Source organism: Oncorhynchus gorbuscha, linkage group LG10, assembly GCF_021184085.1.
Source record: "Oncorhynchus gorbuscha isolate QuinsamMale2020 ecotype Even-year linkage group LG10, OgorEven_v1.0, whole genome shotgun sequence".
NCBI classification, from domain to species: Eukaryota; Metazoa; Chordata; class Actinopteri; order Salmoniformes; family Salmonidae; genus Oncorhynchus; species Oncorhynchus gorbuscha.
The window spans coordinates 42,332,910-42,358,864 of record NC_060182.1 but is presented as its reverse complement, the minus strand read 5'-3'; the positions used below and the strand labels follow the sequence as shown (position 1 = coordinate 42,358,864).

The 25,955-nt window shown below is 45.1% G+C and overlaps 1 protein-coding gene across 10 annotated transcripts in view; it reads left to right on the top strand.

Annotated features, from left to right (window-relative positions):
• The first annotated feature begins 283 nt into the window (after window positions 1-283).
• scn8aa (sodium channel, voltage gated, type VIII, alpha subunit a) overlaps window positions 284-25,955 on the top strand; it is a 98,464-nt gene continuing 72,792 nt past the window's right edge. For all 10 annotated transcript variants that reach the window (XM_046366174.1, XM_046366172.1, XM_046366168.1 and 7 more), the window contains exons 1-2: window positions 284-548; window positions 5,955-6,287. In XM_046366174.1, the coding sequence (XP_046222130.1) occupies window positions 6,012-6,287 (276 nt within the window). In that variant the 5' untranslated portion in view covers window positions 284-548; window positions 5,955-6,011. The remainder of the gene's footprint in view (window positions 549-5,954; window positions 6,288-25,955) is intronic.

Here is a 25,955-nt window from a genome sequence, read left to right as displayed (position 1 = left end):
ATATCCTTATTTGCAACGAATTTTAGGCCCAATTTCAAGTTTCTCATGTAATAATTTTAGTAAAATATTCCTGTAGGTCTATACCAACAACTCATTACTTTGCCCACCATGTACCATGTCAGCCGCGTATCATCCACCAGAAATCTTACAAGACTGTAAAAAGTGGTCCACACCATGTTCAGCTGATATGGCTTGGCTCATTCAGTTGCCGTGCCTATGTTGAACGTCTTATAGGCTAGTCTTTTTTTAACGATTTCACATCTCGTGGAGGTATTTGAGCAAATGTTTAACAATTCACCTGTTTATCATAGGCCTATTTTTAAGCGAAGATGAATGGTGGTGGTGGTCACTGATTTCTTCAGTGAAAGGCACTTGGCGACACTCCCTTACATTTCTGCTGAGAGTCATCAATTATGCAGCCAGGGTAGCTGCAAGTACTGAGAGGGAAGATAGCAGCAACAATATGGCGACAACCGCAGTTTCTCCCGAATCTTTTCGACATCTGCAGTCCAACAACGCCTTTCTGGGTTCCTTGTAACGCTTATAAAGTAGGTGAATTCTTAGCTTTTTCTAAAACGGTTGCATGTTTGGACGAATCGGTTGGTTATAGTCTGTCAATAGCCTTGTAAAAATGTCGCAGAGCCGCTCTCTGACCAGCATTTTTTTTGTTGCTTGAATAGGCTGCCTGCCAGAGCCTAAACCAGATTCCCGTTATATTTAAGCGTAATCGATATATTGCTAATTTCCTTCACAGAGCTAACCATAATATTGTTCAGATAAATAGGAAAAATTATGAGGTGACGATGTCCCCGATTTTGACTGCTTATAAAACTAAACGATTACATTTAAAAAAAAATCTAAATGTATGATTATCAAACGAAAATGAATGATTTCGTGCTTAAATTTGTATTTATTTTCGTGATAGTTATGCCACGCAGCAAATATGGGCCAATGTATGGCGATCAGAACCAGTAGCCTAATGTGATAGCTTAATTCTCTCCTCCACCATGCATTTAAAAAAAATCATCCATCTATTCTAGCCTATTCTAACATGTAGGAGGGGGGGGGGTGTTGGTACCAAAGCCTTTCAAACGGTGCCGCTATCCTTCACACCTCTTTTTCACCCACCTTTCATCTAGAAAATATATGATCAAAGCAAGAATCTTATTACCATTGTAATTTCGTTGCATACACATACCCTGGTATCGACCTGGTGGTCGACATGGCTTTACGGGTGTGGTAGCCTACATACTGTATCTCCTTCCTTCAAGGAGCCTATTTTAGGACTGGGCAGCGTGTTAAACGCTCCGAATATCCTAGAAACACTGAATTATTGGAGAAAATTATGGAGAACAATGTTTTTTTCTGGAGTCTATGATGTTAATGGCGACAAGGTAGGACTATGTGTTCGAGATGGGACTTTTGCTCCGTGGAAAAACCTGAGCATAACATAGAAACCACCCACTGCAGCATTTCGCAGTGTTTCCTAGGCTCTGATGGGCCGCACTTTTGGGTAGGCTGCTGCTAAACGTGAGCATCGCAATATCTCTGCACGATGCTTATCATGCCTTATTATGTAAAGCCTACAAACCGACGTTGTAATTCGATTGGCAACGATAGAATGATCGATATTAATGTTTATACCTCAGAACAAACACACCATTCAGCAATAGCTCGCCTATTGCGCCTGTGAAAATGAGATTAGGTAACAACGATACAGTGGCCTAGTGTGCATGTCTTTGCCAGGGAGATTGGTGTCATTGAGTTTATAATATAGTAAACAATAGTATAAACTGAAATTGATAGGGCCATCGACTACCCGGAATAATGGCAGGTGGTGCAACAACCCACAGAGACCTGCCTGCTTCTTTACAGAATATAGATTGCCATCATACCATGACGCCGAATGTGTAGCCTAGGGTATGTTTGGAAAATGAAAGGGGTGGTCATTATGTAAGGGCTTTTTAGGTAGCCTAAGGACATTTGGCCAGCGGTTTACCTGTGAGACACGGTCGTTAACGGGAAAAGCTGCATGGTGCTCTCTGCCTGAAATGGTTACTTAAAACATGCTGGTGCACCGCCACTGGATGAAACAAAATGACTGAAAAACGGTTCATTTCGTATGTCCAAGTAAGAATAGAATGAGGGATGGTTGCTATCACATTATGCTGATGCATAGCCTTATTTTACACCAGCCAGTGTGTAACATTTAAGTCGGTAAGTAAACGCTGTAGCATAAACAACCATCATGTGCTTTTTGGATTATACCACACCTGCAGCCCATATCCTTGTTAGTAAGCCATTACCCTGTAGCCTATGTCTATAGGCTCATGGCCTGCATGCATCCCAAAATCTTGTTGTCTTGTTTGTCCTGTCATCTATATCCCTTTTGAGTGTAACGCAATAACATAAAAACGAGTGACGAAGTTGATATCACATTAAAACGGCTATTTTGTAACCTGATATTTCAGCCGCTAGTCCCTTTCCTTGCTCGATCTTGTGGTGCTGAAATGGACAGCGCCCGTGAGAAGCGTGAGATGAGGGATTGTAATGCAGTTTTCCTTCTCTTATCTCCGATTTTCGGATGCAGTATGATATTTTAGCATTTTCTAAGTGTTTCACGAGCTGTAAGGTTAGTTATGTTGTCAATCCCTGTAGTTAGTTATATTGTGTGAATGCAAACAACACAATTATACAATCTCTACAGTGGACGAGCATTCAGCATGAGAACAAACCCTGACATTTTTGTCGTTTGTTGAATCGAATCTTTCAATTTGAAATCGTGAGATTTATACAACGTTATTCATTGCAATATGTTAGCAGAAAGTTTCGATATTTACAGGTTTCTAAATGATGAATGATAGGCCCATTTTGGATGTAGGCCTGGGCCTCATCCTCCTTCGACCTTCTGGGTCTGATGAGAGATCTGATTCAGAGGTTAGATATAAACCTATACAGAATGTGTAGGCTATAGACTGTACCATTTGTAAAATGTGCGATTTGTTCTGATATGTGTTTAACATACCTGTAATCTGGACAGCATTATTTTTCTATATGGACAGAAGTACCCCCTTAGAGACACTTTGAAATGGTCTTTTGACAGATGTGATGCCCCGACATGATTCTGTACTAATGTCATGTACGGTACAGTATCCTATTATGTGAGGTATGATGTGGGAAATAGATCTACTGAATTGCAACTGAATTGGGGCTGTTTTGATACTTTCTTAAAGAAATTCAAAGCAAAGGTATAGTTATACTGTTTTGGGAACCCATAAGCAAGCTACTGTAAGACAGTGCCAATGTAAGTGAAAGTTCCGGTATTTTATTAGTGGGATTAAACTGTGTAGTGACAGTGTGTCAGAGTTTTGCTCTGATTAGGCTCTCTCTCTCTCTCTGTGTGCGCGTGCGTGTGTGTGCGTGCGTGTGTGTGTGTGTGTAGGCTCTCAATGTGTGCTCTCAGGCAAGGGAGGGACTGCTGCTGCTGGCTCATTCATCCCCCTGACCGCTGTCTTAGTATCTTCATCCTTTTCTAATAATAATAAGAGTCACGTGTCCCAAATGGTACCCTATTCTCTGCACTACTTTTGACCAGATTCCTATAAGCACAGGACTACTTTTGACCAGATTCCATTAAGCGCTGGACTACTTTTGACCAGATTCCTATAGGCACTGGACTACTTTTGACCAGATTCCTAAAAAGCACTGGACTACTTTTGACCAGATTCCATTAAGCGCTGGACTACTTTTGACCAGATTCCATTAAGCACTGGACTACTTTTGACCAGATTCCATTAAGCACTGGACTACTTTTGACCAGATTCCATTAAGCGCTGGACTACTTTTGACCAGATTCCATTAAGCACTGGACTACTTTTGTCCAGATTCCTATAACAATGGACTACTTTTGACCAGATTCCATTAAGCACTGGACTACTTTTGACCAGATTCCTAAAGGCACTGGACTACTTTTGACCAGATTCCTAAAGGCACTGAACTAATTTTGACCAGATTCCTATAACACTGGATTACTTTTGAAAAGAGCCCTATGGGTACTAGTCAAAAAGTAGGGCACTATGTAAAGGGAATAGGGTGAAATTTTGGCTGCAGGCAAAACTACAAATACAGTATAGCCCTAAAAGCATGATGTCATCCCATGATCATGTAGCATCTCATGTAGCCATCTCATGTAGCATCTCATGTAGAATCTCATGCAGCATCTCATGTAGCCATCTCATGTAGAATCTCATGTAGCATCTCATGTAGAATCTCATGCAGCATCTCATGTAGCCATCTCATGTAGAATCTCATGTAGCATCTCATGACCCTATGAATGCACTTGAGGCAAAACATTGTAAAACATTTTTAACCTTTAATCAAACCGGGAAAGACCCCAAAGGTAAGAAACCTCTTTTACGAGGGGAAGCCTATGAATGATAGGCTATGCATTGTGCTGCTGTTGTAAAACAGATTCTGTTGTACTATAGTGTGTCTGTGTATTCTCTGAATCAGCAGGAAATACAGGTCCGTGGAAGGTATTTCCTTACAGTTACACATCCCATTAGTCTGTTGTGGTCTGCTGGGTCTGTTGCCAGATGGGTCTCTTATTTCCTGTATTGGCACAGAGATTCATGACATGACACATTTCTATACTACTACTATATGTTTTCTACATTGGGCCAAGCATGGTTAGCATGGATTGTGACAGTGAGAAACGTAAAAATGTCATAAAATGAAATGGCAAGTATTCTAATTCTATGCTTGCTATATGTAGACAATTGTAGTGTTTTATACTGGGTTGGTAGTCAGGATGAAGCTCCTCCTCCAAGACGCTACCCATCAAATCCTTTCATCATCATAATAATATCCTTTGAATATTCATAATCCTTTCAGTAAGTTGACACATCTCTGATTTCAACACGCCTGAATCAACCACACCTTTTAAAATGATGCAATTAGTATCTTCAATTGATAATGAGCACAAATAATATATCAATCTGAGTAAAACGCTATTGAGTAGTTTCTCCCACCAAAATACTTATCTTTTAATAAATATATATTTTAATAAAACACAGGGTGTCAACTACAGCACTTAATGGCTTCCTCACAAATGGCACCCTGCTTCCTGTATAGTGGACATCTTTTGACCAGGGTCCATTGTGCTATGTAAACTATGTAGTGACTAGGGTGCCATTTGAGATGCAACCAATGATCAAGCCTACTTGTCATATCTATCATAGATAAAAGCCATTGACTCATATTTGTTCCTTCTTTCTACATCTGTAGTGTGTTTCAAAAATAGCAGCATCCTTATTTGATGTTTTCGTTGGTATTTTTAGTTTGATGATCTCACATTAAAACCCTTATCTCTCATTCAGTGTTAGTGTATGGGGGCCCGTACCAAATAGTACCCTATTCCCTACATAGTGCAATACTTTGGACTAAGGCCCATAGAATTCTGGTCAAAAGTAGTGCACTATATAGGTAATAGGGACACATTTGGGACACACATTCCGTACTTTTCTTCTTCTGTCAAGACTAGACTGTACTGGTCCATTTCTGTGATGGCTCTGCTGTGACAGAACTAGAAATACCTTCTCATGCTCTGAGGCTCTTCCTTACTGTAGACAAACAGGGAGAGAGTATCTGCACCCAAAATGGCACTCTATCCCCTATATAGTGCACTACTTTTCACCAGGGCACATAGTGCATGCACAAAAAGAGTTACACTCAGTAAAAATAATGATAATACTTCCAGTTCATACAGATACATCTTGCTGTTATGATAATTCATGTATTACATTTACAGAAAATGCAAAAAATTATTCAAACCATTTAATATTTTATGCCTTTTATTTTCAAGATCAATACATCAAAAACTCAAGGGCCTCAACTCCTCTCTTGGCTCAATTGTTCTTCTTTCTCCTCTCTACTCTCTCTCTTCGGCCCCCCAGAGCTGGTTACAGTGGATGGTACAATACTTGACGACCAAGTAGGTGCAGGATGAAAACATGGCTGCACCCCTTATGGCACCACCAGGACCTGACAGCTTCAAGTATTTTACCGCGGAATCATTGGCTAACATCGAGCTCCGGATCAACGAGGAGAAGAACAAACCGCCGCCCAAGCAGGACAGCAGTCACCGTGACGACGACGATGACAACAAACCCAAGCCCAACAGTGACCTGGAGGCTGGGCGGAATCTGCCCTTCATCTATGGCGACATCCCTAGTGGAATGGTGGCGACACCACTGGAGGATTTGGACCCCTTTTACCAGGCTCAGAAAGTAAGTGAGAAACACACCTCCTCCGTATCCCCTTCTCTATATCACACGCACACATCCCTTCTTGCCCTTGCTTTTTCTCAACAAATTACATCAAAGATACAGTGCCTTCTGAAAGTATTCAGACCCCTTGACTTTTTCCACAGTTTACGTTACGTTACAGCCTTATTCTAAAATTAATTAAATTGTTTTTGTCTCTCATCAATCTACACACAACACCCCATAATGAACAAAAAAAGGTTTTTAGAAATTTTAGCAAATGTATAAAAAACATACCTTATTTACATAAGTATTCAGACCTTTTGCTATCAATCAATCACATTTATTTATAAAGCCCTTCTTACATCAGCTGATGTCACAAAGTGCTGTACAGAAATACAGCAATGCAGGTATAGAAGCACGGTGGTTAGGAAAACTCCCAAGAAAAGGCTGGAACCTAGGAAGAAAAATAGAGAGGAACCAGGCTATGAGGGGTGGCCAGTCCTCTTCAGGCTGTGCCGGGTGGAGATTATAACAGTACATGGCCAAGTATGACCAGCACGGTCAGATAATAATAATCACAGTGGTTGTAGAGGGTGCAACAGGTCAGCACCTCAGGAGTAAATGTCAGTTGGCTTTTCATAGCCGATCATTCAGAATATCTCTACCGTAGCTGCTGTCTCTAGAGAGTTTAAAACAGCAGGTCTGGGACAAGGTAGCACGTCCGGTGAACAGGTCAGGGTTCCACAGCCGCAGTCAGAACAGTTGGAACTGGAGCAGCAGCACGACCAGGTGGACTGGGGATAGCAAGGAGTCATCAGGCCAGGTTGTCCTGAGGCATGTTCCTAGGGCTCAGGTCCTCTGAGCGAAAGAGAGCGAGAGAAAGAAATAGAGAGAATTAGAGAGAAAAAGAGAGAGAGAGAATTAGAAAGAGCATACTTAAATTCACACAGGACACCGGATAAGACAGGAGAAATTCTCCAGATATAACAGACTGACCCTAGCCTCCCTACACAAATGTTGTAGTATAAATACAGGAGGCTGAGACAGGAGGGGTCGGGAGACACTATTGCCCAGTCCGATGATACCCCCGGACAGGGCCAAACAGGCAGGATATAACTCCACCCACTTTGCCAAAGCACAGCCTCCAAACCACTAGAGGGATTACTTCAACCACCAACTTACTATCCTGAGACAAGGCAGAGTATAGCCCACGAAGATCTCCCCCACGGCACGAACCCAAGGGGGGGGGGGCGCCAACCCGGACAGGAAGATCACGTCAGTGACTCAACCCACTCAAGTGACGCACCCCTCCTAGGGACAGCATGGAAGAGTGCCAGTGACTCAGCCCCCGAAATAGGGTTTGAGGCAGAGAATCCCAGTGGAGAGAGGGGAACCAGCCAGGCAGAGACAGCAAGGGAGGTTCGTTGCTCCAGTGCCTTTCCGTACACCTTCACACTACATCCAAGATGGCGTAGCAGTGCTGATGTGTTTTGTTCGTCCTCTCGTGTACTTTTGTATTTTTTCATATTTTTTTGTATAGATTAAAATTTTATTTTCAATCTCTTTTCCATTTTAGTTCAATTATACCTTCCGGTAACCTGCCTCACCCAATGTGATTCGGAACCGCTATTATTTTTAATTTATAGCAAGAACCATCTAGCCATCAGAAGCTAACCAGCTAATTAGCTACAAGCTATTTAGTCATTGTTAGCCACTGCTAGCGGCCTTTACCTTCTGCATAGGTACCAGCCCTTTTTTTTAGCTTGGATAATACTCGCCAGCCTACCAGTAACGGACTGTCTCTCCACTACAACGCCGGATTCCTGCCGTAAATCCCTGGACCATTCTCCTGATCTTCACAACTAGCTAGCACCCACCGAGTTACCCAGTACCGAAGCTATCCCTGAGGCCCACTTCCCAGCCTACTCAGTTGTTCACTCCACCCCAAAACGGCTATAAGACACTACTCCACCGGATCCTTGCCGCAAGCTCTGGATCTTGGCACCGGATCACCGCTGCTACCGAGTGGCTATAGTGGCTAACGCCCCTGCCCCGAAGCTAGCACCAGTTAGCCGTGAGCCAGGCGCATCTCCCGGATAGAAAACTAAATTACTACAACTACAATACCTCTTTCACCATCTGGCTTGGATCCTTAGTCGACACGGCGCCCCACCGCACCACCAAGACAGGTCTGCCGATAAATACTCCATCCGCTGTGCCTTCAACCGGCCTCCGTCGGACATCTGAGCAGACGCGTCTACTAGCCCCGGGCTACTAACTTTAAACGCTGTGTCGCCCGCGTGCTAGCGTAGTAGCGACTACTCCGCTGCTTCCCGGTTCCATCTATTGCTGCCCCCGGACCCTATGATCACTTGGCTACATACCTGATGCCCGCTGGACTGTCCATTAATCACGCTACTCCATTCTGTTTATTTAAAATATATATATACTTTTTAAAAAATCTGTTGGCCCCAGCCGTGAACTCAGGCTCTGTGTGTAGTTAACCGACCCTCTCTGCCCATTCAGCGCCAGTTTACCTGTTGTTGTTTTAGCTGATTAGCTGTTGTTGTCTCACCCGTTGTTGTCTCAGTTAGCTCTCCAAATCAACACCTGTGGTTACTTTATGCCTCGCTGTATGTCTCTCTCATATGTCAATATGCCTTGTATACTGTTGTTTAGGTTAGTTATCATTGTTTTAGTTTACAATGGAGCCCCTAGTTCCACTCATTATACCTATGATACCTGCTTTGTCTCCCACACATGCAGTGACCTCACCCATTATAACGAGCTTATCCAGAGATACAACCTCTCTTATCATCACTCAGTGCCTGGGCTTACCTGCGCTTTACCCGCATCCCACCATACCCATCTGCACATTATGCCCTGAATCTATTCTACCATGCCCAGAAATCTGCTACTTTTATTCTTTGTCTCCAACGGTCTAGGCGACCAGTTTTGATATTCTTTAGCCGTACCCTCATCCTACTCTGTTGCTTGGGTAATGTGGAGGTAAACCCAGGCCCTGCATGTCCCCAGGCACCCTCATTTGTTGACTTCTGTGATCGAAAAAACCTTGGTTTCATGCATGTCAACATCAGAAGCCTCCTCCCTAAGTTTGTTTTACTTACTGCTTTAGCACACTCCGTCGTGTCTGAATCCTGGCTTAGGAAGGCCACCAACAATTCTGAGATTTCCATACCCAGCTACAACATTTTCCGTCAAGATAAAACTGCCAAAGGAGGAGGAGTTGTAATCGACTGCAGAGATAGCCAGCAAAGTTCTGTCATACTTTCCAGGTCTATACAAACAGATTGAACTTCTAACTTTAAAAATGAACCTCTCCAGAAATAAGTCTCTCACTGTTGCCGCCTGCTCCCAGCTGTGCCCTGGACACCATTTGTGAATTGATCGTCCCCCATCTAGCTTCAGTTTGTTCTGTTAGGTGACCTAAACTGGGATATGCTTAACACCCCGGCAGTCCTACAATCTAAGCTAGATGCCCTCAATCTCACACAAATCATCAAGGAACCCACCAGGTACAACCCTAAACCCGTAAACATAGGCACCCTCATAGACATTATCCTGATCAACTTGCCCTCCAAATACACCTCCGCTGTTTTCAATCAGGATCTCAGCGATCACTGCCTCATTGCCTGTGTCCGCAATAGGCCCGCGGTCAAGTGACCACCCCTCATCACTGTCAAACTCTCCCTAAAACACTTCTGCGAGCAGGCCTTTCTAATCGACCTGGCCCGGGTATCCTGGAAGGATATTGCCCTCATCCCGTCAGTCGAGGATGCCTGGTCATTCTTTAAAAGTAATTTCCTCACCATCTTAGATAAACATGCCCCGTTCAAAAAATGCAGAACCAAGAACAGATATAGCCCTTGGTTCACTCCAGATCTGGCTGCCCTTGACCAGCACCAAAACATCCTGTGGCGGACTGCAATAGCATCGAATAGTCCCCACGATATGCAACTGTTCAGGGAAGTCAGGAACCATTATACGAAGCTAGCTTTTTCAAGCAGAAATTCGCATCTTGTAGCTCTAACTCCAAAAAGTTTTGGGACACTAAAGTCCATGGAGAACAAGAGCTCCTCCTCCCAGCTGCGCACTGCACTGAGGCTAGGTAACACGGTCACCACTGATAAATCCATGATAATCGAACATTTCAAGAAGCATTTCTCAACGGCTGGCCATGCCTTCCTCCTGGCTACTCCAACCCCAGCCAACAGCTCCGCCTCCCCAGCTTCTCCTTCACCCAAATCCAGACAGCAGATGTTCTGAAAGAGCTGCAAGACCTGGACCCGTACAAATCAGCTGGGCTTGACAATCTGGACCCTCTATTTCTGAAACTATCCTCTGCCATTGTTGCAACCCCTATTACCAGCCTGTTCAACCTCTCTTTCGTATCGTCCGAGATCTCTAAAGATTGGAATGCTGCCGCAGTCATCCCCCTCTTCAAAGGGGGTGACACCCTAGACCCAAACTGTTACAGACCTATATCCATCCTGCCCTGCCTATCTAAAGTCTTCGAAAGCCAAGTTAATAAACAGATCACTGACCATTTAGAATCCCACCGTACCTTCTCCGCTGTGCAATCCGGCTTCCGAGCCGGTCACAGGTGCACCTCAGCCACGTTCAAGGTACTAAACGATACCATAACCACCATCAATAAAAGATAGTACTGTGCAGCCGTCTTCATCGACCTGGCCAAGGCTTTCAACTCTGTCAATCACCGTATTCTTATCGGCAGACTCAATAGCCTTGGTTTTTCTAATGACTGCCTCGCCTGATTCACCAACTACTTTGCAGACAGAGTTCAGTGTGTCAAATCGGAGGGCATGTTGTCCGGACCTCTGGCACTCTCTATGGGGGTACCACAGGGTTCAATTATCGGGCCGACTCTTTTCTCTGTATATATCAATGATGTCGCTTTTGCTGCGGGCAATTCCCTGACCCACCTCTATGCAGACGACACCATTCTGTATACTTCTGGCCCTTCCTTGGACACTGTGCTAACTAACCTCCAAACGAGATTCAATGCCATACAACACTCCTTCCATGGCCTCCAACTGCTCTTAAACGCTAGTGAAACCAAATGCATGCTTTTCAACTGTTCGCTGCCTGCGCCCGCCCGCCCGGCTAGCATCACCACCCTGGATGGTTTCCGACTTAAAATATGTGGACAACTATAAATACCTAGGTGTCTGTCTAGACTGTAAACTTTCCTTCCAGACTCATATTAAACATCTCCAATCCAAAATCAAATCTAGAATCGGCTTTCTATTTCGCAACAAAGCCTCCTTCACTCACGCCGCCAAACTTACCCTTGTAAAACTGACTATCCTACCGATCCTCGACTTCGGCGATGTCATCTACAAAATAGCTTCCAACACTCTACTCAGCAAACTGGATGCAGTCTATCACAGTGTCACCCGTTTTGTTACCAAATCACCTTATACCACCCACCACTGTGACCTGTATGCTCTAGTCGGCAGGCCCTCGCTACATATTCGTCGCCAGACCCACTGGCTCTGGGTTATCTATAAGCCTATGCTAGGTAAAGCTCCGCCTTATCTCAGTTCACTGGTCACGATAACAACACCCACCCGTAGCACACGTTCCAGCAGGTATATCTCACTGATCATCCCCAAAGCCAACACCTTATTTGGCCGCCTTTCCTTCCAGTTCTCTGCTGCCAGTGACTGGAACGAATTGCAAAAATCTCTGAAGTTGGAGACTTTTTATTTCCCACACCAACTTTAAACATCAACTTTCTGAGCAGCTAACCGATCGCTGCAGCTGTACATAGTCCATCTGTAAATAGCCCAACCAATCTACCTACCTCATCCCCATATGGTTTTTGTTTTATTTACTTTTCTGCTCTTTTGCACACCAGTATCTCTACTTGCACATCATCTGCTCATTTATCACTCCAGTGTTCATCTGCTAAATTGTAATTATTTGCTCCTATGGCCTATTTATTGCCTACCTCCTCATGCCTTTTGCACACACTGTATATAGATTTTCTTTTTTCTACTGTGTCATTGACTTGTTTATTGTGTTATTGGCTTGTTTATTGTTTACTCCATGTGTAACTCTGTTGTTGTCTGTGTCACACTGCTTTGCTTGATCTTGGCCAGGTCGCAGTTGCAAATGAGAACTTGTTCTCAACTAGCCTACCTGGTTAAATAAAGGTGAAATATATATATTTTTTAAACACTCCTGGGCCAGACTACACTCAATCATAGGACCTACTGAAGATATGAGTTTTAAAGGTCGAGACCGAGTCTTCGTCGCTCACATGGATAGGCAGACCATTCCATAAAAATTGAGCTCTATAGGAGAAAGCCCTGCCTCCAGCTGTCGGCTTAGAAATTCTAGGGACAGTAAGGAGGCCTGTGTCTTGTGACCGTAGCGTACGTATAGGCATGTACGGCAGGACAAAAATCGGAAAGATGGGTAGGAGCAAGCCCATGTAAAGCTTTGTAGATTAGCAGTAAAACTTTGAAATCAGCCCTAGCCTTAACAGGAAGCCAGTGTAGAGAGGCTAGCACTGGAGTACAGTGGAGTACTGGAGTACACTGGAGCAATATGATCACATTTTTTGGTTCTAGTCAAGATTCTAGCAGCCGTGAGACTCGAAATTGAGCTTAAGTGCATCCTGTTTCCATTGATCATCCCTGTGGTAAATTCAATTGATTGGACATGATTTGGAACACACCTGTCTATATAAGGTCGCATAGTTGACAGTGCATGTCAGAGCAAAAACCAAGCCATGAGGTCGAAGGAATTGTCCGTAGAGCTCCGAGACAGGATTGTGTTGAGGCACAGATCTGGGGAAGGGTACCAAAGCATTTCAGCAGCATTGAAGGTCCCCAAGGACACAGTGGCATCCATCATTCTTAAATGGAAGAAGTTTGGAACCACCAAGACTCTTTCTAGAGCTGGCCGCCCGGCCAAACTGAGCAATCAGGGGAGAAGGGCCTTGGTCAGGAAGGTGACCAAGAACCCGATGGTCACTCTGACAGAGTTCCAAAGTTCCTCTGTGGAGATGGGAGAACCATTTCTGCAACACTCCACCAATCAGGCCTTTACGGTAGAGTGGCCAGACGGAAGCCACTCCTCAGTAAAAGGCACATGAATGCCCATTTGAAGTTTGCCAAAAGGCACCTAAAGACTCTCAGACCATGAGAAACAAGATTCTCTGATCAGGCAAAACAGTTTAATCTTGGTTTCATCAGAATGCCAAGTGTTTAGTCTGGAGGAAACCTGGTACCATCTCTACAGTGAAGCATGGTGGCGGCAGCATCAGGCTGTGGGAATGTTTTTCAGTGACAGGAAGACTAGTCAGGATTGAGGAAAGTGTGAACGGAGCAAAGTAAATAAAGATCCTTGATGAAAACCTGCTCCAGAGTTCTCAGGACCTCAGACTGGGCAAATGTACACCTTCCAACAGGATGATGACCCTAAGCACACAGCCAAGACAACGCAGGAGTGATTTAAGGACAAGTCTCTGAATGTCCTTGAGTGCACCAGCCAGAGCCCGGACTTGAATCCGATCGAACATCTCTGAAGAGACCTGAAAATAGCTGTGCAGCAACGCTCCCCATCCATCCTGACAGAGCTCGACAGGATCTGCAGAGAAGAATGGAAGAAACTCACCAAATACAGATGTGCCAAGATTATAGCATTATACCCAAGACTCAAGTCTGTAATCGCTGCCAAAAGGTGCTTCAACAAAGTACTGAGTAAACGGTCTGAATACTTATGTCTATTTCCATTTTTTTTTTTTTTTTGCAAAAATGTCTAATAACCTGTTTTTGCTTTGTCATTATGGGGTATTGTGTGTAGATTGAGGGGAAAATAACTATTGAATACATTTTAGAATAAGGCTGTAATGTAACAAAATGTGGAAGAAGTCAAGGGGTCTGAATACTTTCCCGAAGGTAAGCAACATAGTAAGCAACATGACTCCGGTCCTGTCCTGTGTAGAATGAGTTAGCTTCTGTGCAGGTTCGGCATTGTCAATGAGTTTTAATCTTATTCAGTTGGTTTAGAGGACAGGATTCCTGTCATCGATGGCTTTGGTGGTTTTGACAGTTTGATGTCAGTATAGATATTTTATGCATATTTTAAGAAATTATTTTTATATCAAAATACTGACACGTTGTCCAGTTGAGATATTTAATTAAACCACATAAAGGGGTTGTTCAGTCACATGATGTACTGTAGCCGACACATTTACTGTAAGGCACACTTTGTATATATTATTATTCAATTCCAGATATTATAAACCCATGACACAAATGATCATGGCATCGTGTAAACTGGTGGTACAGGAGTTGCTTTTTGGCTCGTGATTGGTCTGTGCACAGTACCTACTAGGGGTGTAACGGTACACATATTCGTATCGAACTGTTCGGTACACGGTTCTTGGTTCGGTCCGCACTGAAGCCGAATAAATACAGAAAAACTCAAGGGCCTCAACAATGGGTCAGCCTAGAAAAGAATATATACAGTTGAAGTCGGAAGTTTACATACGCTTAGGTTGGAGTCATTAAAACTATTTTTTTCAACCACTACACTATTTTCTTGTTAACAAACTATACTTTTGGCAAGTGGGTTAGGACATCTACTTTGTGCATGGTAGTACCCAGCAAACAGGTAGTACCCACAAACCAAAGCATAGGTTTTCAATGAATTGGCCAAAGCACCCTGTGCGTACTTAACAGTGACAGCCATTCCCATTACCCCAGAGTGGGAGATGTACCGTTCTACAGACATGATCATGGTGCATTCGAAACCAAGTGGGAAGTGGGAATTTACCATAAATAATTGGTAAAAATCCACTTGAACGGCTCTAAAAACTGGTAATTACTAGTGGGAAACTGGTCTATCATCCCGAGCACCCACTTCTCCCACATGGTGACCTCTGACATCACCTACTAAGGAAATGGTTTCTATAACAGCATTTTTGGCAGTTAAATGCAATTATGTATTAAAACGCAATCTATGAATGTGGTTTTTGAACTCTATAATTTGTTTACAAGCATGATAGCTGTGCTTATAGTCTATGGGTGACACAGCTTCTTGGGCGTTAGCATATTGACGTTTCTCAACGAGTTCAAATCACATGAATGTATCCAACTCGTATTTACAACTTTACAACTGGCATCTCCCACATGGTTATTAACGCAGAATCAGAGTGGCAACTTGAGAGGCCCAACATAACAACCTGGTCACAACAGTAAATGTCATGGAAATTGTGAATGCTGAACATTGTGAATTGCATTTCATTTTCCTGCTGTACCGAAATGGGACCTCAAAACCACATTACCTACTGAATCGTGGGTTTGGTGAACCGGTACACCCCTGAAAGCTACATACAGTATATATTTGATTATTATTATTCTGTACAATGCCCTGTCCCCGCTGTCCCCAAGGCATTAAAGTTTTAGTGTGCTTGAGTGCAGATTACTCTAGAATACTCTAGTTGTTGTACCTGCTTGTCTCCCCCATCTCTCCTCTTCCCTCTTCTCTGTGTCCACCTCACTCTCCCTCCCTCTCCCCAATGGCTTAGAGGGCTACTGGGAAAAGGTTAATGGCAGACACTGTTCGTTGAAACACTGACGTTCCAGATGACAGACTTTCCTAATTGTTCAAAAATGTATTCCTGCAGAAGAAATAAGGCAACGCAAACCAGCAGAAATGCATTAGCTAGCTGACTTAAACAAGCAGTGTGGACAGTGTGTTTTTTGTGAAGAGTGATGCATTATGTTGCGTTTTTTATTTTACCTTTATCTTAACTAGGCAAGTCAGTAAAGAATAAATTCTTAATTTCAATGGCGGCCTGAACAACTGCCTTGTTCAGGGGCAGAACGACAGATTTTTACCTTGTCAGCTCGGGGATTCGATCTTGCAACCTTCTGGTTACTAGTCCAACACTCTAACCACTAGGCTACCTGCCGCTTCCAAGTGTAAGCGTGGCCTTGAAAATGGTTTTTGTCATCATGCATGTTGATATAGGCTAGATATTTCTAAGAGTGTAGCTGTAAAAGAGACAAGGGGGCCCCATCCTCCTCTCTCATCGTGGATATCTTCTACACTACCTAAATGAAAATGGAGAAACTGTACAAATCAATGGAGGCGAGGTCACAAGAGCGAGAGTCGCACCTTCTGGTGTTATGATTTTTGCAAATCTGGTGCAGTCATTGATCTCCTGATGAAGCTATCCCCTTTCCTTTCTTTCTGTGCTCCCAAATGATCGGAAACACTAGTAAAGTTACCATGTTATTAGCTTGATAACTGAATAAGATGTTAACAAATGGTTAGCCCGCAAGTAGTTTTAGAACGGTCCGCGACTTGGTTTATGAATGTAAAAGTCGCCAATGCGTTACAGTAATAAAAAACATAGCGCCGGTAATATGGGTCATATATTTTGAACAGTGTGGGCTAGAAACCATCCGTTTTCTCTCTACTAATTAGGGCTGGGAATTTCCAGGGACATCATGATACAAATTATTATCTTCATACTTATGTGCCAATATGATACATGTTGCAATTCTCACGATTCTATACATATTGCTAGACGATACTGCCATTTTATTGTGATTCGATGTTCCAAACAAATTGCTCACTAAATTGCTCGAATCGCTTATCTGCTGCAGAAGGACAATAGAGAACCATGAGAACGCGTTTTGATCAATCATGGTAACAAAAGTGCTGACATGTTGGCTCACCATTTAAAAAGAAGATTATCGCGAAGGAGAAATACCAGATTTTTGGCGCAGGTACAGCCGACTAGCGATAGCTAACGCCAACTACCCAGCAAAACGTTTGTTTAAAGAAAAAGTAATAAATCGTTCTCCCAAATAAATATTCTAGGTCTTACAGCTAAATCTTTAGGAGCGTTTGCGACCAAAATGGTCACACTTTAGAGCCCATCTATAGCTAACCTCTATGGAAGTTATTGTATTGGATGATGTAGAATTATGTTAAATTATATTCTAAAGAGCTCTAGTATATGTGTGTTTCACTTACCTCCCTCTCTCTATCTAGTACTGCTGACAGTTATGTAACAAACAAGTTCAGTGCACAAGACGGAAATTGTGTTCTCCTGATGAAATGTGAAAAACAGACACAGGGCCAGTAGAGGGAAGGCGAGCCAGTTTATAATCCACCGCCCAGCCACTCTGTTCTTGTCTCTCTCTGACATGAATGCAGGGAGGAACGAGATCTATGTTTTTTGTCTCTGTTTTAGGTTATGTCTGAAATGCCACCTTTTCCATACAAAGTGCACTACTTTTGACCAGATCCCTATGGGCCCTGGTCAAACGTAGTGTGCTATTTTAGACATAAACTCTGTTTTACAATCACTCTCCCTCCCAGCCTTTTATCAACACCCCTCTCAGCTTTCAGCTAACAGGGGAATCTGATTATGGCCAGCATCAAGTCTTGTGCTACTGCCAAAGGGAATGGATCCTCCTTGGCTAAGATTATAGCATCCCTGTACAGCCATAATGTGAAAACAGTTACTGCTTGAAGGGGCAAAAGCTAATGAAAGGGAAGTCATCCTCCCTGGGCTAAGATTCTTCCATCTCTGTAGCCTACAGTTTCCTCAGCTGGAGAGTCGCGTATGGCTCGCGAGAATACTACAGCCATGATGGGAGAACACCATGTTATTGCTAGTAGTCATGAGAGACCATGTTATTGCTTTGGGGAATAATAAGCAAATGAAGGAAACACACCAACAGCCTGTGTACGGAGGATGGATGGATGGATGGATGTGAGGAGAATATAATGTGGAGAAAGCTGGTCTGTCTCCCCTCCCCTGACACAGTACTGGCTCTGTTAGAGTGTGTCAAGACTGAGACTGGGAGAGAGAGGGAAGGGCCCAGCCAACGAACAGTCTGGCTGGCTGATGGTTGATGATGCAGCACTCTAACTCAGCCTCAGTCTGCTGTGTGGGGGGCTGGGGCTGGGCTATACTGGGACGCTGTTCTGACTCTCTGAGAATACTGATGCGTGTGTTCCCACTCCCAAATGGCACCCTATCCCCTTTATAGTGCACTACTTTTACCAGGGCACATATAGGGAATAGGATGCCATTTGGGGCGCAGATGAGAATCTTCATTCAAGGGTATCGCACCCTCTGTGTGTAGGTCAGTTTGTCAGAACACCAGGTCAGCCAACCTGGATGCGGGCTGGGTTGTGTTGGGCTGGGGCTAGGGCTAGGGCTGGCCCATGCTATACTGTCCTGGGTTGAGTTGGGGATTGGCCAGGCTGTGCTAGCTCGATTGTGTTTAGCCTCGATTTCCCCACGTCCGTTCTCAACAGCCGAGTGATGAGCGAGACAATGCAGTGTGGTAATGCGAGACTAGCTTGTGTCCGGGTGTGGAATTTTGTCACTACCAGCCCAGTTTAATGGGAGGGAGGCTGGAAAGGAAGGCGGGGGGAAATGGAAGACGTGTGCAAGGATGCGTGAAAGAGTGGCATCACTCTCTCTTAGATGCAGCCAAGCCCATGTTATTGAAATGTATTTCGCTGTGAGGAACCTTTGAGGTACACTTAGACTCAATCCCAATAACTCTCCCCTCACCCCTCCCCCTCATTTGTTTTGTGTCCCTCGAAAACGGAGCAACTAGTGGTAGGGAGAGATAAATAACGCTATGGAATAGGACATCGCTACAATACTCACTCGCGAACAGCCGAAGCGGCTAGGATAGCCTACCACGCAATTCATTGTCGACGTGCCTTGTGTTTTTCACAATGCCTATACTGGCGGCAGTAACAGCTTTCCTTATATTTGTCATGCAAAATGCATACTAACCATATAGGCAACATATACTATATATACAAATGTATGTGGACACCGCTTCAAATTTGTGGATTCGGCTATTTCAGCCACACCCTTTCTGATAGGTGTATAATATCGAGCACACAGCCATGCAATCTCCATAGGAAAACATTTGCAGTAATATGGCCTAACTGCAGAGCTCAGTGACTTTCAACTATACCTTTCCAACAAGTAAGTTTATCAAATTTCTGCCCTGCTAGAGCTGATCGAGTCAACTGTAAGTGCTGTTATTGTGAAGTGGAAACCTCTAGGACCAACAATGGCAAGGCCACACAAGCTCACAGAACAGGACTGCTGAGTCCTGAAGCGCGTAGCATGTCAAAATCATCTGTTCTCAATTGCAACAATCACTACCGAGTTCTAAACTGCCTCTGGAAGCAACGTCAGCACATTAACTGTTCGTCGGGAGCTTCATGAAATTGGTATCCATGGCCGAACAGCTGCACACAAGATCACTATGCGCAATGCCAAGCGTCGGCTAGAATGGTGTAAAGTTCGCTGCCATTGAACTCTGGAACAGTGGAAATGTGTTCTCTGAAGTGATGAATCACGCTTCACCATCTGGCAGTCCAACGAACGAATCTGGGTTTGGCCGATGCCAGGAGAAAGCTACCTGCCTCAATGCATAGTGCGAACTGTAAAGTTTGGTGGTTGGAGGAGGAATAATGGTCTGGGGCTATTTTTCATGGTTCGGGCTAGGTCCTTTAGTTCCAGTGAAGGGAAATCTTAACGCTACAGCATACATTTACATTTAAGTCATTTAGCAGACGCTCTTATCCAGAGGGACTTACAAATTGGTGCATTCACCTTATGACATCCAGTGGAACAGTCACTTTACAATAGTGCATCTAAATCTTAAGGGGGGGTGAGAGGGATTACTTATCCTAGGTATTCCTTAAAGAGGTGGGGTTTCAGGTGTCTCCGGAAGGTGGTGATTGACTCCGCTGTCCTGGCGTCGTGAGGGAGTTTGTTCCACCATTGGGGGGGCCAGAGCAGCGAACAGTTTTGACTGGGCTGAGCGGGAGCTGTACTTCCTCAGTGGTAGGGAGGCGAGCAGGCCAGAGGTGGATGAACGCAGTGCCCTTGTTTGGGTGTAGGGCCTGATCAGAGCCTGGAGGTACTGAGGTGCCGTTCCCCTCACAGCTCCGTAGGCAAGCACCATGGTCTTGTAGCGGATGCGAGCTTCAACTGGAAGCCAGTGGAGAGAACGGAGGAGCGGGGTGACGTGAGAGAACTTGGGAAGGTTGAACACCAGACGGGCTGCGGCGTTCTGGATGAGTTGAAGGGGTTTAATGGCACAGGCAGGGAGCCCAGCCAACAGCGAGTTGCAGTAATCCAGACGGGAGATGACAAGTGCCTGGATTAGGACCTGCGCCGCTTCCTGTGTGAGGCAGGGTCGTACTCTGCGGATGTTGTAGAGCATGAACCTACAGGAACGGGCCACCGCCTTGATGTTGGTTGAGAACGACAGGGTGTTGTCCAGGATCACGCCAAGGTTCTTGGCGCTCTGGGAGGAGGACACAATGGAGTTGTCAACCGTGATGGCGAGATCATGGAACGGGCAGTCCTTCCCCGGGAGGAAGAGCAGCTCCGTCTTGCCGAGGTTCAGCTTGAGGTGGTGATCCGTCATCCACACTGATATGTCTGCCAGACATGCAGAGATGCGATTCGCCACCTGGTCATCAGAAGGGGGAAAGGAGAAGATTAATTGTGTGTCGTCTGCATAGCAATGATAGGAGAGACCATGTGAGGTTATGACAGAGCCAAGTGACTTGGTGTATAGCGAGAATAGGAGAGGGCCAAGAACAGAGCCCTGGGGGACACCAGTGGTGACAGCGCATGGTGAGGAGACAGATTCTCGCCACGCCACCTGGTAGGAGCGACCTGTCAGGTAGGACGCAATCCAAGCGTGGGCCGCGCCGGAGATGCCCAACTCGGAGAGGGTGGAGAGGAGGATCTGATGGTTCACAGTATCGAAGGCAGCCGATAGATCTAGAAGGATGAGAGCAGAGGAGAGAGAGTTAGCTTTAGCAGTGCGGAGCGCCTCCGTGATACAGAGGAGAGCAGTCTCAGTTGAATGACTAGTCTTGAAACCTGACTGATTTGGATCAAGAAGGTCATTCAGAGAGAGATAGCGGGAGAGCTGGCCAAGGGCGGCACGTTCAAGAGTTTTGGAGAGAAAAGAAAGAAGGGATACTGGTCTGTAATTGTTGACATCGGAGGGGTCGAGTGTAGGTTTTTTCAGAAGGGGTGCAACTCTCGCTCTCTTGAAGGAGGAAGGGACGTAGCCAGCGGTCAGGGATGAGTTGATGAGCGAGGTGAGGTAAGGGAGAAGGTCTCCGGAAATGGTCTGGAGAAGAGAGGAGGGGATAGGGTCAAGCGGGCAGGTTGTTGGGCGGCCGGCCGTCACAAGACGCGAGATTTCATCTGGAGAGAGAGGGGAGAAAGAGGTCAGAGCACAGGGTAGGGCAGTGTGAGCAGAACCAGCGGTGTCGTTTGACTTAGCAAACGAGGATCGGATGTCGTCGACCTTCTTTTCAAAATGGTTGACGAAGTCATCTGCAGAGAGGGAGGAGGGGGGAGGAGGATTCAGGAGGGAGGAGAAGGTGGCAAAGAGCTTCCTAGGGTTAGAGGCAGATGCTTGGAATTTAGCGTGGTAGAAAGTGGCTTTAGCAGCAGAGACAGAGGAGGAAAATGTAGAGAGGAGGGAGTGAAAGGATGCCAGGTCCGCAGGGAGGCGAGTTTTCCTCCATTTCCGCTCGGCTGCCCGGAGCCCTGTTCTGTGAGCTCGCAATGAGTCATCGAGCCACGGAGCGGGAGGGGAGGGCCGAGCCGGCCTGGAGGATAGGGGACATAGAGAGTCAAAGGATGCAGAGAGGGAGGAGAGGAGGGTTGAGGAGGCAGAATCAGGAGATAGGTTGGAGAAGGTTTGAGCGGAGGGAAGAGATGATAGGATGGAAGAGGAGAGAGTAGCGGGGGAGAGAGAGCGAAGGTTGGGACGGCGCGATACCATCCGAGTAGGGGCAGTGTGGGAGGTGTTGGATGAGAGCGAGAGGGAAAAGGATACAAGGTAGTGGTCGGAGACTTGCAGGGGAGTTGCAATGAGGTTAGTGGAAGAACAGCATCTAGTAAAGATGAGGTCGAGCGTATTGCCTGCCTTGTGAGTAGGGGGGAAGGTGAGAGGGTGAGGTCAAAAGAGGAGAGGAGTGGAAAGAAGGAGGCAGAGAGGAAAGAGTCAAAGGTAGACGTGGGGAGGTTAAAGTCGCCCAGAACTGTGAGAGGTGAGCCGTCCTCTGGAAAGGAGCTTATCAAGGCATCAAGCTCATTGATGAACTCTCCGAGGGAACCTGGAGGGCGATAAATGATAAGGATGTTAAGCTTGAAAGGGCTGGTAACTGTGACAGCATGGAATTCAAAGGAGGCGATAGACAGATGGGTAAGGGGAGAAAGAGAGAATGACCACTTGGGAGAGATGAGGATCCCGGTGCCACCACCCCGCTGACCAGAAGCTCTCGGGGTGTGCGAGAACACGTGGGCGGACGAAGAGAGAGCAGTAGGAGTAGCAGTGTTGTCTGTGGTGATCCATGTTTCCGTCAGTGCCAAGAAGTCGAGGGACTGGAGGGAGGCATAGGCTGAGATGAACTCTGCCTTGTTGACCGCAGATTGGCAGTTCCAGAGGCTACCGGAGACCTGGAACTCCACGTGGGTCGTGCGCGCTGGGACCACCAGAGTAGGGTGGCCGCGGCCACGCGGTGTGGAGCGTTTGTATGGTCTGTGCAGAGAGGAGAGAACAGGGATAAACAGACACATAGTTGACAGGCTACAGAAGAGGATACGCTAATGCAAAGGAGATTGGATCTTCTGTGCTTCCAACTTTGTGGCAACAGTTTGGGAAGACCCGTTCATGTTTCATCATCACAATGGCCCTGTGCACAAAGGTCCATACAGACATTATTTATTGAGATCGGTCTGGAAGAACTTGACTGGCCTGCACAGAGCCCTGACCTCAACTCTATTGAACACCTTTGGGAGGAATTGGAATGTAGACTGCGAGCCAATATCAATCAGTGTCCGACCTCACTAATATTCCAACATTTCCTGGAAAGCCTCCTCAGAAGAGTGGAGGCTGCTTGTTCAAAGTAGAGTAGTACTGAATCAGGACATTCCATAATAGCAGTTTGATATGTAACAGTCACATTCCTTTCACTAATTTTCTGCCATTTCTTGGGAATTAATGATTAACCAGTGGAACCAATAAAAAATTAAAACCACTGTTCTGAACTAATAAACTCATAAAAAAATAAATGTTCTCTCACTGTCAACTGTGTTTATTTTCAGCAAACTTAACATGTGTAAATATTTATATGAACATAACAAGATTCAACAACTGAGACATAAACTGAACAAGTTCCACAGACATGTGACTAACAGAAATGGAATAATGTGTCCCTGAGGGGGGGGGGTCAAAATCAAAAACAGTCACTATCTGGTGTGGCCATCAGCTGCATTAAGTACTGCAGTGCATCTCCTCCTCATGGACTGCACCAGATTTACCAGTTCTTGCTGTGAGATGTTACCCCACTCTTCCACCAAGGCACCTGCAAGTACCCGGACATTTCTGGGGGGAATGGCCCTAGCCCTCACCCTCCGATCCAACAGGTCCCAGACATGCTCAATGGGATTGAGATCCGGGCTCGTCGCTGGCCATGGCAGAACACTGACATTCCTGTCTTGCAGGAAATCACGCACAGAATGAGCAGTATGGCTGGTGGCATTGTCATGCTGGAGGGTCATGTCAGGATGAGCCTGTAGGAAGGGTACCACATGAGGGAGGAGGATGTCTTCCCTGTAACGCAGAGCATTGAGATTGCCTGCAATGACAACAAGCTGAGTCCGATGATGCTGTGACACACCGCCCCAGACCATAACGGACCCTCCACCTCCAAATTGATCTCGCTCCATTGTACAGGCCTCGGTGTAACGCTCATTCCTTTGAGGATAAACGTGAATCCGACCATCACTCCAGTGAAGACCAATTTTTGTCAGTCCTGTCTGGTCCAGTAACGATGGGTTTGTGCCCATAGGTGACATTGTTGAGGTTGACGTCTGGTGAGGACCTGCATTTACAACAGGCCTACAAGCCTTCAGTGCAGCCTCTCTCAGCCTATTGTGGACAGAAAATTTCGATTTTCACTGGAAAGTTACTTTAAAACTTCAGAGACTCTGCCATTTGCAATGCCAACTACCAAAATGTTGTCAAAGTAAAATTATGTATTTTCTCAACTTGTCTCATATATTCCTTCAACTAGAAATTATTATTTGGGCGTCTTCACTAAAAAAGGCTGCGGAGCTAGTTACACACACAGTGCATCACAAACAACTTTAGCATTTTAGCTAATTATCAACGGTGCAACTTTTTACTACTTTTTAACTACTTAACATATTAATTAACTAACACTTCCCCTAACCCTTTAACCTTAACCCTAACCTTAACCCATAACCCTAACCCCTAGCCTAGCAAACATTAGCCACCTAGCTAACGTTAGCGTTGCCACCTAGCTAATGTTAGCCGCAACAAATTGCCATTTGTAACATATCAGCTGTTCTGCAAATGTGTAACATATTGTATGAATTTGGAAGTTGTAAGATATCATATGAAATGTAATTCGTAACATATCATACGAAATGGATGATGGACATCCACAAATTAATACATACCATATGAAACGTAACATATCATACTAATTAGAGAGTCTCAAATTTATGTTTACTATGTTACGTCTACCTCTGAGTCCATGTTGCATAGAGAGGACCACAATGGAATTAGGTGAATTAAAAAAACAGAGAGAGGATGCATGACATATGGAAACTGAGAGAGTGAATGACATAGGGGTGTGGTGGCTGGGTAGCGGATGGATGGATTGATTGATTGAAGAAGAGTTGAATTGAGGATGTAAGCACTAAGCAACTAACCCGGCTAGTTTAAGAGGTTAAATGGCCACTGCTGTCCTTCGGATGCATATCCTGCTGCTGCTGCTACTGCAAACAATCCTCTTCTGCTCTGCCTAGTGCCTGGAGACTGGAGCTACGGTCAATGCTATCAGGAATCCTTGGGACGTCCCAATTCTGACGTTAGCCCATTAAAGTTGACATTTAAAACGATAAGGGTCGAGGATATTAGGGTTAGCTAAGAGTTATGCTTAAGGTTAGGGTAGGGGTTAAGGTTTAGGGAAGGGACATCGCAAAGGATTCCAGATAGCACTAACCCTGGAGCTACATCGTTTGAGCTACTGCTTTCTCTCTCTCTCTCTCTCTCTCTCTCTCTCTCTCTCTCTCTCTCTCTCTCTCTCTCTCTCTCTCTCTCTCTCACCTCCCCTCCTCACTCTGACTTTCCTTACCGCTCCTTCACCACTCTCCTTCCTTCCCTCTGTCCTGCCCCCCCCCCTCTCTACCGAATTGCTTCTAGCCTGCCCAGAGCCTTTTGGTCTGCCTGTCTCTCTCCCTGTTCCTCTGGATTATAAAATTTTCAGTAGCTTTGCAGCAGTTTAGTCATGCGTTACAAAAAGGTCTCTTGCATGAGGGTGTGTCTGTGTGAGACTGTGTGTTGGTGGTGTGATGTCTGTGTGTGTGTTTGTGTGCATATGTGTATTGTGTTTGTTCATAAATGTGTCTCTCCTTACATGTAAGTGCATATGTAGCACAACTTTTGTGTGTGTGTGCACAAGCAACTGCTTCTTTCCAATGTAATGTCATATTGGTATTCTTGGCATATCTAAATGGCAATTGGTACATGTCCAAGTGTATCACACTACAGCTGGACCTGTGTG